Source organism: Anomaloglossus baeobatrachus, chromosome 2, assembly GCF_048569485.1.
Source record: "Anomaloglossus baeobatrachus isolate aAnoBae1 chromosome 2, aAnoBae1.hap1, whole genome shotgun sequence".
In the NCBI taxonomy this organism is placed as follows: Eukaryota; Metazoa; Chordata; class Amphibia; order Anura; family Aromobatidae; genus Anomaloglossus; species Anomaloglossus baeobatrachus.
In genome coordinates this window covers 662,623,377-662,640,084 of record NC_134354.1, presented here as the reverse complement: position 1 = coordinate 662,640,084, position 16,708 = coordinate 662,623,377, and the positions used below count along the sequence as shown (strand labels likewise).

The 16,708-nt window shown below is 45.8% G+C and overlaps 1 protein-coding gene across 1 annotated transcript; it reads left to right on the top strand.

Annotated features, from left to right (window-relative positions):
* The first annotated feature begins 1,126 nt into the window (after window positions 1-1,126).
* DDIT3 (DNA damage inducible transcript 3) lies at window positions 1,127-16,459 on the top strand. Its single transcript, XM_075334469.1, has 4 exons — window positions 1,127-1,269; window positions 11,154-11,196; window positions 13,112-13,281; window positions 15,180-16,459. The coding sequence occupies exons 3-4, from the start codon at window positions 13,144-13,146 to the stop codon at window positions 15,678-15,680; spliced, it is 639 nt and encodes a 212-aa protein (XP_075190584.1). The 5' UTR covers window positions 1,127-1,269; window positions 11,154-11,196; window positions 13,112-13,143; the 3' UTR covers window positions 15,681-16,459.
* The last annotated feature ends 249 nt before the right edge of the window (window positions 16,460-16,708 follow it).

Here is a 16,708-nt window from a genome sequence, read left to right as displayed (position 1 = left end):
AACAAATAACTAGCGGGGGAGGGTTGTCTGCCAGCCCTCCAAAAATTGTGAGGGAGGGCTGCCTGTAGGCCCTCTATAAATTATGAAGGCGGGCTGCCTACTGGCCCTCTAAAAATGTCTGAGGGACGCTTGCTGGCCCTCCAAAAATTAAGGGTTGCCTGCTAGCTCTCTAAAATTAAGGGCCAACCACTGGCCCTCTAAAAATGAGTGAGGGCCGGCTGCTGGGACACACCAATTGGGAGACTAGAGAATGTCTAATTTATAGCTCGGTCTAAAGATGTAGTGGCAATTTGGACACCCAACCACCTCTCCATTCATTCCCTACGAGGATGCCGGAAGACGTTGTGTAGCGCACTCATCAGCCCTACAGGGAATGAATGGGGCAGCGGTAGCTCCGTGATCTGCCAAATATTCTATCAGCAATAAAAGCTCCCTATTCTTCCAATCGATACTGGTCCCACCAGCCAGACTCGGTTACCAACAAGTTGTCACCCGGCCTAGGACGTATAACAGATCTTCACTGGACAATCCCTTTAAATATTCCATTGGCCAGTGACATGTTGGCAGTGTGGTAACGTCTTGGTGCCATCAGGTCCGCTGGAGTCCGGCCAGTGGTGGGTCTCACAGAATAAGCAGAGGCTGCTGTGATTAGGATTTATACCTGTGAGGACAGACACACTCCAGCCCCACAGCTCTGTACACGGAGCCTCACAAGGAGCACACAGCAGACACATGGCGGCTTTGTACGTAGAGAGGTTCTGTCTGGGAAAGTCCCCCTGGATCCTGCGCTTCGTCTTGGCCACGGCTTGCCTGCTCTTGCATCATCCGCTCTGACTGACTCATCCAACGCGTGACTTCCAGCAAGACACTTCCGCGCCTCGCCCTCTTCTGTAAGCAGCCACCCACGCCCAGCCGCGCCTCTCTATGCGTCTCAAGCCTCGACCTGGTCCCTCGCGCCCGGCTTCTCATTGGCTCTGTCTTGGCTTATACTCATTACTGATATACCTCATTGAGAAACGCAGAAGAGACTCGGCCGCGTGATTGGTCGGCGAGTTATGCGGTCACATGTTATGATTTCGGCATTACGATTGGCTGCAGCCTTTGTATATATACTAGATTTCGGGATTTCGTCCTTCAGTCGTTTTGCTGAAGACGCAGACGATGGTTATCATGAGCTCCTGGTCGCCAAACGAGAACCCACTCACCAGCACCCTGCGCCGCCGCGGTCACTGTCCCTATCACCAGAGAACAGACCCTACGTGGAGAAAGGTGAATAGAGTGACGCTTGTCAGCCCTTTATGAGGCGCCATCCTGTGCTGCTCTGTACACTGTCCTCCGGGGCCGGGTACATAAGGGGGCGGACATACCTCCGGTCAGGGGGCAGCGGGGTGCGAAGGGGGGGGGGCAAACTGTGGAGAATTCAGGGTCCGCAGGGACCGCCCGGCTGCGCTCTGCAGATGGCTCTGTGATGGCCCCTATAGAGGCAGTGGGTACCGGGAGCACAGGGAGGACATGGCCGCTGTGGTGGCAGAGCTTGTGACGGGAGGCTCCGCTCCTGCTCTGGGCTGTGTCCTCTTTCCTGCTGACCAGTGACTTCTGGCCATGGCTGCTGTCCTGGGATTGGGGGGTGGGGGGGCTCCGCAGACTAACGTCAGCATAGCTAGCTAAGTACATCTAATAGTGTGTATGCAGAATAGTGTGTAGAAGTGGCTATAATAGTGTGTATATAGCATACAGTAACGTGACATTGTGCAGTGTACTATGCATGTACAGTAGTGTTTCTGGAGGCACATAGTCTTTTCTATGTATACAATATATACGAGGCTGCACTGTGCCCTACCTGGCCGATTTCCGGTGCGCCACTCCTGTATTGAGTCAGGCCACCCTGCCACGGACCGCTCCTGCTGGTGATTCTGTGGCTTCCAGTGATATCTCAGCCACACAGCAGCTTCATCTCTTCTGTTCTGTCAATGGGATGTCACTGCTGACAACATCCTGATTGACAACTGGCTCCCTGCAGTTCGGCAACAGGAAGCCAGTTGCCAGGATGAAGTTGGCAGTGACAACCCTTCGACAGAAGAGAAGAAGCTGCTCTGCATCCGTGATCTTGCTGGAAGATGCAGGAGTGGACCGTGGCCAATCTGAGCCAGCAGCGATCTGGGTCACACAGGCAGGAAAGCAACTACCTGCAAGTTATCAGCACTAGGGGGAAAACAAGTTCTAAGATGATCCCTTTAACATAGACAATCCACAATGACGTATGTAATATGTAAAATATACGGTGTATATACTTTTTTTTTTTTTTTTTTTTTTTTTAAATTTTATTTTTGTATCAATAGGTGAGTGAGCCACAGATAACATGCAGCCATGTCCCAGGCTATGGTATACGTCTTTTTTTATGATGCTTTCACACGGCAGTCCTCTCACCGTTCAGTGGCCACATCGGGTCTTGCGTCCAAACCCCAACCCCCCCAGGATGTGAGTCGACGGGGCCACTGACTAATGTTGCAGACAGTCGGTGTGCTCTGTTGTGCACCATGTTTGGAGTATATGCCTATTGGAGGCGAACACTCAGATGTAGTAGACTGTCTGGGTGTCCGCCTCCAGTAAGTTTATACCCCTGAAAATGGTGTGCGACAGAGCACCTCTTTTTCTTAGGCAGATTATGGTGCGTACCAGCCTGAGAAAGACAGTGTGCACATGTGCCATCACAGTGAATGCTATACCAAGTCACTGTATACCTCTATTACATTGCAGCACAGTGCAAATTAATGAGGTCACAGAAGCAAGATAGCGCCACAAGAACAATGCATAAAAACCAAAAGATTCTCTGTGTCTTGCTATAGTCATGGCACCTTGTGGGTTGCAATGGAATCTAGTTCACTTGCACGATGCTGCAATGTAGCAGCATCATAGACCGATCAGTGGATTTGTGTCACAGCCAAAGTCATCGTGTAGGCCCAGCCTAATGTGACAGTTGGGATTTCATCTACATGAATGCTGGACATGCTTGGTATAATGATGGGGCAGAATGAGGAGCTGAGCCTGTGCCACCAGCAGTGGGAGTTCCTGTAACATACTGAATCAGCCTTTTTTAGAGGAAACCTGTAACTAGGTTTTCCCCATATAAAGTAGGGCCACCTCTGTAGAAACCTATATATATCCCAAGGGGCTCTGTATAACGCAAACAAAGCTTTTATTACTCATCTGTGGCTCGATCCAGTCTGATGGGCGACTCCGGTCTCTACATCTCTTATGGAGCTTGCCGTCCTCTTTCCCTGCTTTGTGTGGATATGTCCTATGTGATCCGGTGTCGTCTATCGTGCTCTTGCACAGGCGCATTTCTCTCTCAAACTGCCAAAGACAGGGCAAAGTCCTTTAGTGTGCATGCGGGTAAAGGATAAAGCTTGCCAGTGCATGCACACTACACTGTTTGGCTCTGTCCTCAGCAGGACAAAGTGAGGCTGTGCAAGAGCCTGATGGAGGACACTGTAGATGAAGTAGGGCGTGTTATCCGCAAGGAAGGTGGAAGCCAGTCTCCATAGAAGAGGAGATGCCCATTGGGCCTGACCAGCCCGTAGGTGAGGATACCGCTCTTTTTGTGTTATGCAGAGTGGCTTGGGGACATATGTAAAGCATTCTAGAATGCTGCAACAGAGCGCTTACATAGTTTATATGGGGAAATCTGGTGAGTTTCCCTTTAACCACTTGAGTAAGAGTGACAGTTACAGCAGCTAAGGCTGCTTTCACACTACGTCTTTTTAACATGCGGCCTGAACGTTTTTTTGCTGCAAAAGCGGATCCTGCTTTTACAGCAAAAAACGCATGCAAACGCATGTGTTACTTTGCAGGATCCTGTAAACCAAGGTAAACATCGGGTATATTTGCTTGGATACCCGATATTTACTTTGGTTACAAGCGTCTGCAGCTGCTAGGAGCCGGGCTCCCTGCACACGTTACCAACGTAAACATCGGGTAACTAAGATAAGTGGTTACCCGATATTTACCTTGGTTACGAGTGTCCGCAGCTCTCAGGTGGAGGAGAGGTAGGAGAGAGAGAGAGACTGATCACGGAGGCTGGTTCTGGGCATGCTCAGTAGAGCAAGCAGGATCCTGCCTATCAGCACGCCAGCGTTCACATGCGTTTGTGTGCTGTTTAGTCAGGATCCAGCAGTTTGCAGAAGTTGGACGCAGCTCAAAAACGCTACAAGTAGCGTTTTTGAAAGACGTTAAAAAACTGCAAGTCGCTGGATCCTCACTATAACGCACGCAAACGCAGGTGAACGCATGTTAACGCGAGTCCATTGCAAATGCATTGAAATGAAAACACATTTGCACTGGATCCGTTTCTGCGTTAAAAAAACGTAGTGTGAAAGCAGCCTAAGTGGCTAGAAAGAGAATGGGAACTAACTCTTCACCCAAGACACACTCCTTGCTCAAGGGCCCTCTTCAGTCTTTCCCCCGAGTGTAGTGATTAAAGGCCACTTTACACACAGAGATAAATCTTTGGCAGATCTGTGGTTGCAGTGAAATCATGGACATATTGTTCCATTTGTACACAGCCACAAACCTGGCACTGATTGTCCACAATTTCACTGCAACCACTGATCTGCCAAAGATTTATCTCTGTGTGTAAAGTGGCCTTTAGGCTATGTGCACACGTTGCGTAATTACATGCAGTTACGCTGCGCTTTGTAGCACAGCGTAACTGCATGCGTCCTGCGTCCCCTGCATAATCTATGGCGATTGTGCAGGGGCCGTGCGCACGTGGCGTCTTAGAGCGCAGCGCTTCGGCTGGTGCCCGAAGTGCGCGTTCTAAGAAGTGACATGTCACTTCTTCCGTGCGCTTTGCCGGCAGCCCCTGCTCTGTCTATGGCAGGAGATGCATGCAGAGCGCACGTTCTCTGCCGGCACTATGCACTTCAGAACGGAGCTTTTCAGCTGCGCTCTGAAGCGCACCTTTTTAGGTGCGGTGCAGAGCGCACACGTGCGCACATAGCCTAAGTCTCCTGGTTGTCATTGTTGTTAGTCTGTCACAAATTCTGTGTGTAATTGGTCCCTTTTGTCTGGAAATCGGTGTTGGAGAATGACCTTGGCTCTGGGGTGAGTGACCTTGATGGATGGAACTTGCAGGGGCTTTTACACTGGGTAATCTGATGGCTCCTACTCCTCACACAGACTGTTGTGATTACTAGCTACTTATTTCCCCAGGTAAAAGGACTTGCTTTTCTACACGGACGACATGTCCGTTTTTTGCCGGCAGCACGCAGGCACGGACCCGCTTTAGTCTATGCGTCCGTGCCTGCACGTACCGCACACGGAGTATGTCCGTGTTCAGCACGTATCGTCCGTGTCCGTTTTTCATCAAAAAATTAGAAACACTTGTTTCCAATCTATCAGGTCAATTGAAAGCAAACAACACCAGGATCTCATGATGAATGATTAAAATCGTTAATTTGGTAAGAATACGGATCTTAACAAACGGACAGCACACATACGTATTTTATGCCAATACGGACATTCCACACGTACACACGGCTCGCATACGCCATCACACGGATGCCATACGTACCGGAGAAACGCCCCTAAAAAACAGAACACTGACCCGAAAAACGGACCGTGAGACACATACGTTTTTTTTTTTTTTTGCGGAAGTGTTTTAGGCCTTTAAGTTTTACTTTTTTGTTGTTTTCATTGTATCTGCTCACACTGCGTTTTGAGTCACTTTCGTTTTCCACCCATGCGCCCCCCCCCCCCATCCAAACTTTGACTGTGTATTGAGCTTGAGGACCAATTCATTAAAAATTCCTCAATGTGTGAATTTTGTGCAAAATAAGTTATCACCTTGAACTAGGTGTGTCACAACCGTGCAAACTAAACCCCTCCACAAACCATTCCAGGCAGTGACTGGAGTGAGATTCAACAAAGTGACGTTCTATAGGTTGCGGATCATGAATCTGTCTTAAACATCTGGGTAACCAAAGGTATAGAGGGGGGGGGGGGGGGGGTTTGATGAGGGAGAAAAAGATAAAGATCTACTAAAGTAGCTAAAAAAAAAAAAGGAGCAAATTACTCAAAGGGTACCTGTCAGGTCTCCCATACCCGCCAACCGAACCCAATTGATACCTGTATAGACAAATTCCCTCTCTAACCAGCCCTGTATAACGCTATGATTTTTTTTTTCTTCAATAAAAACAACAAATTGCTTATCTACCTTGCTGTTCCCATGCAAGTTATGGCTTTGACTAGTCGATGGGGGTGTTGTTTTCCCAGACTTTTCTGCCCTCTTTCCATCATGCCCCTGTGAATGTGATAACATGATTTCCACAAGCTGGTGTCACCGCAGTTAATGGAAATCTGACGCATGCACGTGGATCATTTCAGTCGCGTTGGTGTGCTCTGTGTGGACACTTCCTGGCTTAATCAGGCGCACTGTGTATGACTGGAAGTTCTGAACAAGGCTCATGTACATGTCTTCTGAACTTTCGGTCATGTGCAGTGCGCCTGATGAAGCCGGGAAGCATCCACCCTGCTTCTGAGCCAGATGTAATGTGAGAGCATCGGAAGCGATATAATGATCCTCGGCTCAGGCCCTGCTGTGAACATGAGCACTGTCATGTGTTTGATCCGATCTTGTGATCAGATCACAGGTATGGAGAAGAGGGAGAGGTCATTTCTCAATCTTCTCCACTGCCTGTGTGTATATCGCACTGCACTCAGATGAGATGTTTCACATGCACCCATAGTCTTGTATGGGCTTATGTGAGCTGACACTTGCTGCTAAACGCAGCCTGCTGCGATTCATTTCTCAGGCTGATATGGCATGAGAAAAGAATCTCAGTGGACACTGCCCCATTGTTTTACACTAGTGCTAGTGCAGTCAAATGTCTTACCGGGTTGCACTCTTCTGTGTAAAACACAAGTGGAACCAACGCCTAACAAGGGGAATAGGTCTTTCTTAGAGACCTTTCCTGCTGAAGGTCTGTTCCTGTTGCTATTGTGAGGGAGACATCCGGTGCTGCAGGGTATGTTGTATGCCAAGAAATTTACTAATAGAATACTCTGTCACTTATAATATATGCAGAAAACTACATGTGGCTGTAGCTCCCTGTAATCATGTCTGGGCATTTCTAAAGTGGTAGTAACCCAAAGTTTTGGTTAAGGCTACATTCACACTTCCGTCTTTTTGCATCAGTTGCAATCCGTCGCCTTGAGGAAATGCGGTATCCTGCAATATATTTTGCAGGAATCCTTTTTTTCCCCATAGATTTTTTTTTTTTTTTTTTATTACCGAGGGATTGCAACTGATGGCATTGCGTTGTATCCGCTGCGTGACTGTGACAGATCAGTCGTTTACTAACTGACTGTCAGGCGGGAGCAATGCACAATGCATTGTTTTTGTGTGTAATGGATCGTGGTTGTGTTTTTTTTTTTTTTTTTTTTTTTCCGTTTGTTTTTTTTTGCAGCATCATCAGTTGTACCACTATCTGCAACGTATGAGTTACATCAGTCACACAACTGATTGACTGATGCAAAAAGACAGAAGTGTGACTGTAGCCTAACTTGGGCCCATTTCACACATCAGTTTTTTGCCATCAGTCACTAGCCAATCGAATTTTGAAGAAAAACGGATCCGGCGACTAATGCCTCTGGATTCATTATTTTTTTTTTTTTTTCTTATAGACTAAATTAGCAACGGATGGCCTCACGTTTCATGCGTCGTTCAACGGATCCGTCAAATTGTTTGCTCATTAGATGGAGACAATGGACAAAGTAACTGTCAGGCTGCCAGCAGGGGGAGCTGGAGTCCTGCAGGGAAAGACACTACACGGAGCTGAATGGGCAAGGAGGGGACTCCCAGTGTGTGCTGATGTAGTGCCTGCCAGCATCAGCCGGACAGCTGAAGCTGTGGGGCATGCGGGGGATGGTCAGACGGGTCAGGGTCAAACACAGTACGGGCAGCAGGAAGACCGGAGGAACTAGCAGAGGAGGAGTCGAGATCAGGCTGAGGTCAGTACCAGAGGAAACAGAGTGGGGAGGTAGGGGGGGGGGGGGGGCAACCGGGGCTATTGTGGGAAGGAGGGACGTGGGACAGAGGAATTGCAGAACTAGGAGACAGAACACAAACAGAGACTTAAGGCACAGAGAGGGAACGGATCAGGATCACACTTAGGCTATGTGCGCACGTTGCGTACAAGCCCTGCAGAAATTTCTGCAGCGATCTGAAGAGCACATGTGCGCTTTAGATCGCTGCAGAAATGTCCGTAGTGAGCGCCGATTCCATGCGCTCTGCCTGCAGCTCCTGCCATAGACAGAGCATGAGCTGCCGGCAAAGCGCAGGAAAGAAGTGACATGTCACTTCTTTTTGCGCAGCGCTTCGGCAGTAGCCGAAGCGCTGCGCTCTTAGACGCCACGTGCGCACGGCCCCTGCACAATCTCCATAGACTGTGCAGGGGACGCTGGACGCATGCAGTTACGCTGCGCTACAAAGCGCAGCGTAACTGCATGTTTTTACGCAACGTGCGCACATAGCCTTACAGGGACCAGCACTCACAGGCAAAGCAGCGCTAAGCTTATAGCTGGTGCTGGTTCACAGGAGATGACCGTATTTAAAGCATCCCAACTCCGGAATTGAGGCCCGGGAGAAGGCTGTCTGCCCCCTAGCCATGTGGATGGGGAGGGGAAACCGGGACAGTAACTTTTTTTTTTTTTTTTTTTTTTTTTTTGTCTACGTCCAACGTAAGCCGTCAAATAATGAAATCCGGTGACTGATCCCGGTGTTTTGTTGTGTGTGTGGTGTTTTTTGTTGTTTTTTTAAAGACTTGGCATGCTCAGATGGGGTGTAAAAAAACTGATGCGACAGATGTGTGTTCTTTACGAATCCATCGCATCAGTTTTTCCACAATCTGCGATGGATCCGTCGAGCCAACGGATTGTGACCGATGGCAAAAAACTGATGTGAAAGGGGCTTTAACCCCTTAATGACCCATGACGTACTGGGGACGTCATGGATCGTGTGCCGTTAAGCCCCGCCCCCTGACCGCGGGCAGGCGGCGGCAATCCGCGCACATATCAGCTGTTTTCAACAGCTGACATGTGTGCCTGCTAGCCGCGGGTGAAATCTCTTCCACCCGCGACCATTAACCCCCTTACGTATCGCTGCCAAAATCTGGCAGCGATATGTATATGCGCGCCGCCATGAGTCACTTACCCCGCCCCCACCCAGAAGACACGTGACATGATCACGTGACTTTCGGTGGTTGCCATGGTAGCACAGGGTCATGTGATGATGCCTGTAGCTAACATGACTCACTTCCTCTCAATGCCGGAATACAGCCGGCATTGAAAGTAAAGCACCAAATCTGCAGTTCTCAGCTGTGTAGCTGAGATCTGCAGATAGTGCAGAGCGATCGGATTGCTGATCGCTATAGCCCCCTAGAGGGACTAGTAAAATAAAAAAAAGTTTTAAAAAATTAAAAAAACTTAAGTTCAAATCACCCCACTTCCCCCCCCCCCCATTGAAAATTAAAGGGTTAAAAAAATATACACATTTGGTATCGCCGCATTCAAAAATGCCCGATCTATCAAAATATAAAATCAATTAATCTGATCAGTACATGGCGTAGAGGCAAATAAATTCCAAACGCCAAAATTACGTTTTTTGGTCGCCGCAAATTTTGCGCAAAATGCAATAAAAGGCAATCAAAACGTAGCATCTGCGCAAAAATGGTACTGTTAAAAACGTCAGGTCGAGACACAAAAAATAAGCCGTCACTGAGCCTCAGATCCCGAAAAATGAGACCGCTATGGGTTTTGGAAAATGGTGCAAAACGTGCGCCACTTTTTTTGGACAAGCTTGTGAATTTTTTTTTTAACCCCTTAGACACAAGTAAACCTATTCATGTTTAGTGTCTACAAACTCGCACTGACCTGAGGCATCACATAGATACATCAGTTTTACCATATAGTGAACACAGTGAATAAAATATCCCAAAAACTATTGTACGATCACACTTTTTTTGCAATTTTTCCGCACTTGGAATTTTTTTTGCCGTTTTCCAGTACAATATATGGTAAAACTTATGGTTTCATTTAAAAGTACAACTCTTCCCGCAAAAAACAAGCCCTTATATGGCAAGATTGATGGAAAAATAAAAAAGTTACGGCTCTCGGAAGAAGGGGAGCAAAAAACAAAAACGGAAAGTGCCTGGGGGCTGAAGGGGTTAAGGGGAGTCAACCCCCCCCCGAAGAAAAGTCAAACTAAAAGGGTTAAAGGGTCTATCCCCTATAAGAGAAATCAGACTAGGCATATATAGTGTAACATGAAAGCTTCTTATAGAATATTTAACTTTTTTTTTTAATATATGTATATGTGATATGCAACTTGGGTATCCATGGTTACGAACATGCACATAGTTGCTTGTAGTCATAACCATGGATACGTAAGGTCCGGTAATGCCCTGAACATGAGGTAAGTGACACAGTGAATCAGAAGAATTCTTCCTCTTTGCTCTGTTTCAGAGGTATGTCTTATGTCAATCACTATAAGATACCGGTGTTGGGCTATGTGCCCACGTTGCGTAGTGTCCCTGCAGAAATTTCTGCAGCGATTTGACAGTACATGTGTGCGTCAAATCGCTGCAGAAACAATGCGTAATGAATGCAGTGAAAAAGCCGATTTCATGCGCTCTGGATGCAGCCCCCACCATAGACAGAGCGGGGGCTGCATCCAAACCGCACGGAATAAGTGACATGTTGCTTTGTGGAACACAGCGATTTGGCAGCGTGCAAATCTATGTATTCTAAAACGCCACGTGCACATGGATTATGCACATTCAGTTACGCTGCAGTGCAATACGCAGCGTAACTGCATGCAAATATGCAACGTGGGCACATAGCCTTATTATGCAATTGGAGGGTGTAACTGTGCACCGTGCAATACGTCAAACCAAAGGTGAACAGATTTGCTGTCTCTATTTTCGCCAGAAAGGGACGGGCTGTTAGGTGCAATGCCAAGGATGAAATGCTCATATATTTTTTTTTGTATTTATTTATTTATTTATTTATTTTTTTTCTGTAATTTGCTGCCTTTCCTTTTCTTGATTTAAAATTGTCTATGGCGTCAACTGATGTATTTCTATTCTTTGTTTCAGTGCTGGAAGAGAAAGGCGACTTTTATTCACAATCACACCTGAGGTAATACAACTTACTTTCACCTTTCTACAGTGTCCATTAAAAAACCCAAACTGTTACTTACACCCAGGTCTTCATTTGGAAGAGTGCCACTACTCTTAAAGGGGTTGTCTACTATTTGGACATTATCTTAGATCCCTTTCACACATCCATGCGCTAATGAAAATGTATGGGGACCTTCACACCTCCGTATTTTTATACAAACCATGTGACGCAGACTGAGACATGTCCAATTTTTAGTAGCTATTAGCCAAATAATTAAAGTAAAAAAAAACCCAAAACCACGTGGTGTAACCCTTCCGTATTTTTTGATAACCAGCAAAGGTAGACAGCTGTGGGCTGATATTACAAGGAAAGTCCACGGTTAGTGGGCCCCTCTCAGCCTAAAAATACCAGCCTGCAGCTTCCCCAGAGGTGGCACTTCACATTAGATGTTCCAATTCTGGCACTTTGCCTTGGCTCTTCCCGATTGCCATGGTGCACTGGCAAATGGATTTATGGGGTTATCAGCTGGCATCAAGCCCTGGTGTTGATAATGGAGAGGTGTTGATCAGACCCTACCCCCATTACTAAATGTATTAATAATTTAATAATATTTCGTTTTGACACTCTATATAGACTTTGCTAACAGGTTGGGTCATGGTGTGCTGTGAGACCCGCTGCCTCTGAAGAGCGGTGTCATCATTAACCTTGCCACTCCTCACAGTCGTCGTGTCTTATGTTGTGCAGCGTGAATGACCCATCTAATTGGTATTGGATGAGGATTTTCTGCATCTAATACAATGGGGAAAATCCGTGCAGAAAACCTGAGCATTCCCACAAAAGAAATTGACATGATGCGGCTTGGGGGAAAAAATGCTCTGCAAGGGAGTTTATGCAACATAAAAAAGCAGTGGGCATGAGATTTCTATTAATCACATTGACTTTGCTTGAACTGCAAGGCTATGTGCGCACGTTGCATAACTTTATGCGTTTACGCTGCGTATTGCACTGCAACATGAATGCCTGCGTCCCCAGCACAATCCTATGAAGATTGTGCATAATCAATCTGCACACTGTGTTTGAGAGCGCAGCGATTTGCATGCTGAAATTTTGAACCAAATCGCTGCGCTCAAAAAAAGCAACATGTCACTTATTTGGTGCGCTTTGGATGCAGCTCCCGCTCTGTCTATGGGAGAGGCAGCATCCCGAGCACATGAAATCAGCATCTATTCTGAAGACACTGCATCCATCACGCAGTGTTTCTGCAGCGATTTGAAGCGCACATGCTCTGCCAAATCACTGCAGATTTTCCAGTATGGATACTACGCAACGTGCGCACATAGCCTAAGACCCTGTGTGCACACTAGTATTTGGGTGCAGCTGGTGTCCCTACGCTGCATGCATTTCCTTCCCCAGCAAAGTCTAAGAATTCAGAAACTCTGTGTACATGTTGCGTTTTTTTTTTTTTTCCCTGCAGTTTTTGTTCCCTGCATTTTTCATTGAGTATAGTGAAGAAACACCGCAAAAGCGCATTCTTTTTTTTTTTTTTTTTTTTTTTTTCTGCCAGAGGGTGTTTTTTTTTCTGAAGGGGAAGAAACTATAGTGGGTACACAGAGCCTCCAACAGTGTTTTGTATGCAGTGAAAATGCACAGAGTAAAAAAAACAACAAAACAAAATAACATACCATAAGTGTTTGTTAATGGGGTGGCCACACACTGGGATTGAAAAGGGTTGTCTGAGTAGGACAGCCCCTTTATAAGCATTAAGGCCTACCATTGTGATTACTGAAGTTATTGCTGCCATACTTCGGGTGCTGGTGGTCCAACACTAATATATATCTATATCTATATGTAGATATAGATATCTCAACACACCCAGTATCCTATAAATCGGTAATTCTTGCAACAATTTTTTTTTTTTTTCTTTTTGTTTTAGTGTGGTGGGATTGTGCAGCAACACTGCTGAAAATGATGGCAGAATCCTTACCGTTCTGCTCTGCCGGCCCCTTGTCTGGGTTGGATCTGGAGGCCTGGTATGAGGACCTACAAGACATATTGTCCTCTGAGACAAAAAACCCTGCAGCTCTCCAGCTGGTGTCTGAGCAGGTAGGTGCTGAAATAACTCTTCTGGACTGCTACTCACAAGCTACTAACTCATAGAAAAAAGGAAGAAATACACTAAAGTGTCTGCACCAGAAAACTGCTGTAAAAAAACTCTAAAAAGTTGCAAAATGCTTATGCAAAGTTGTGGAAAAATAACTGTTCACACCAGTTTGACAAAGTAGCCATAACCACCCATCAATTTCCACTTATGTGCTGGCGTTTCATACTGGAAGGGTTTTCCTGATCTGACTGGTGTATAATTTCTGACGCAGTGCACACCACTGAGAGGATGTCAGATTCATCTAGTGATGTGCACCTCGAAGTGAAATCAGCATGTCCTACTCTGGAGAGTCCTTAATATGGGTGTGTGCAATGCCACCCTTAATGAATTAGCATAATTTAAATATTAATTGAGTTAATATGTACAAAACTACTTACCGTATTTTGTTTTTTTTTGGACTATAAGACACCTTTTTTTTTTAAGAGGAGGAAAAAATAGAAAAATTAAAGTAAAAAAAAGGTCATGACATTTTTGTGGGGGGTGGGTCTGCTTCTGACGCTGTTATGGAGGTAATAATATGCTCAAATTGTGTGTGTGTGTGTGTGTGTGTGTGTGTCCCCATCCAGGTGTATAGTAATTCCTTTATATACTACATTTACTTATTGCCTTACTTTTACAGATGTGATGCTCACCTAACTTTGTTTGCTTCTAGTGCAGAGGAAGGACCAAACTCTCCCATATCTGAAGAGGACCTGCAGTGATGTAATGAAGATGCGGGGCACTGTGCTGCTCTGGTCCACCCCTCTCCATTACATCACTGCAGGTCCTTGTCAGCTACGGGAGACTTTGTTTCTAGTGCAGAGGCAGGAGCAACTGAAAGCAATGTGAGCCCTCAGCACAGAGACTGCGGCTGTGCTGTGATGGTATACCATGCTCTGGCCTGGACACTGCAGTGATCTGCACTTCCTCCGGGCCAGACATGACTGCAGCAGCCCCCTGCTCCTGCCTCCTAAACAGCTGACCGTCTCCCCAGCCGCTGCAGGAAGCTGGCGGCTGGTGCTCCCACATGTGACTGCTGTTTACATTAAACAAGTATTGATTTGCTGCTCCTCACACCCGCTTTTAGGCACTGACTGAAGAGAGGTGGGTGGGGAGCAGCTAATGAATATTTGCTTACTTTAAACAGCGGGTACACGTGGTTTCTCCAGCCGCTGGCTTCCTGCAGCAGCGACCCTCCTGTGATCCCACTCCACAGCCGCTTCCTCCCCACAGCTCCCTAACCCACAGGTACCCCACTTTGACATTCAGACCATAAGATGCACCCCACACTTTCATCCCAAATTTGGAGGGAAAAAAAGTACGTCTTAGAATACCGTATTTTTCGGACCATATGTATAGATGCAAATGTGCCAATCACTGCACCCTACTGATCTGGAGAACCCTGCTCCATACATTTTTGTGGGTCTACTGGAGATCGGTCTACACATGGCTATCACAAGCAGACCATTCAGCTTTACATGGAGCAGTGTGAATTCTCATCATGCATTTTGCAGCTCTGTTCATTATAATGGGCAATCCATGCCCACTTCTCTCTGGAAATGGCTTTTATAAAAAATAAAAACACCTGGCCTTCTTATAAAAGCAAAATCCGACTGTGCCTACTGCAGTGTAAATGTTGCATTGGTGCCAGGTCAGGTGCATGTTTGTGTAACACATGGATTACCAGAACTGCTTGTTGCTAGATTGGGTTCCAAGCAGCGAGACACTTCTGGTCTGTAAATTAACTAAAAGTAAAGCAGAATTGTACCACAAAGGGTATCTTGCCGGTACTCCCCTTTTTAAATCTTTTTTTTTTTTTTTCCATCTCTCATCCCATTATTTTCTGTTTTTGACATTGTAGGTGGCAGAGGTGGAAACTCTGGATAACTCTCCATACTTATGGTCACTAGAGTCAATAGATTCAACTTTACCAGTGAACTTTACTGATGAAGAAGTGGTGGCTTTAGAAACTGTGGTTGATCAATTGCCCTCTGAGGTTCTGGGGTTTCTTGTTCAAGGATCCCATAATGACTTTGATGATCCATCTACTTCTTCAGAGTCTCTACATAACCAACAGGATGGGGCTGCGGAGGTGGACTCTGGCTGCAGTAGTTCTCCATCCCAAACCCACACAGAGGATGAAGACTCTAGCGGCAGCCAATGTGGAACCAAGAGGAAGAGGACAAGTCAACCCAGAGGAGGAAAGGTCCGAGTGAAGGAAAAAGAACAAGAGAATGAAAAGAAAGTGTCTCACTTAGTGTCTGAGAACGAGCGTCTGAAGGGAGAGATTGAGCGGCTTACATTGGAAGTAGAGAGGACCAGGAAGTCCCTCATCGAAAGAATGGTTAATCTTAAAAAGTGATATATGCGGTCTGATGAACTGTATAGAAAAATATCAGTTAGGTCATTAAGGACAGATTTGTCATAACTGTATATATTGTAATTATATTAAATTCATGGTATTTGTACATAAGGCCTCATGCACCAACCTGACATGGTAACATAAACATCACTAATAGCCACATGCCCATCTGATGCCTCATTCCAGATATGTTGTCTAAACGATAATCCTGGAATACTGCACAGTATGGAGCTATGAGCATCCAACATTCCTGCTATTACATCAGTATACTGTACATAAAACTGAACTGGAACCTGTATACTTAGCACTACATTCATAAGGGGGCGATTATATTTTGGGGGGGATTCATTTTTTCCAACTTGCTGCCAGTCATTGACAATATGTAGAACAAAGGTTACTTCATGCACATGATTCTTGCAAAGGTTTGGAGACCTGTACATTTCTATAAAGCACAGCTTCACATACCCCAATAGCATTTCCCCCTGGCCTATTCCTGCTCTGGCACAGCATCCGGGGCAGTGACTGATATCTCCTCCGTGCAGCGTATTGTAGTTCCAGTTCTGAAAAATAGTGTGTGTAAATTATTTTTTTTTTTTTTCTCCGCCCCTCTTCCTAATGGTGTTTCCTTTTTACTATGGTTAATATATAGGTGAGATTTAAGTGTCGTGTTAACTGAAATATTCATGTATTTCCTGTTAAAGTCCCACACCTTATAATGATACTGAGAAGTGCACTTTATAATAAAAACTACAACCTGCCAGGTTTATGCTTGCACACTATTTATGGCTTGTGTGTGTGTTGTTTTTTTTTTTTTTTTTTTTTTTTTTTTTTTTTTGTCAAAAGTAGGGCTTAAAGGGAACCTGTCACCAGTTTTTCAGCCTATAAGCAGCGGCTACCAACAGTGGGCTCTTTATATACAGCATTCTAATATGCTGTATATAAGAACTCACTGGTGGTGGTCACTGCTTATAGGCTGAAAAACTGGTGATAGGTTTTCTTTAAACTAAAAGTTGTGGTATTATTATTGC

Excerpts from the sequence above, each read along its gene's own strand:
- DDIT3 (XM_075334469.1), top strand. The coding sequence starts at position 13,144 with ATGATGGCAGAATCCTTACCGTTCTGCTCTGCCGGCCCCTTGTCTGGG. Across the intron at positions 13,282-15,179 it reads TCCAGCTGGTGTCTGAGCAG|GTGGCAGAGGTGGAAACTCT; the intron begins GTAGGTGCTGAA and ends TTGACATTGTAG.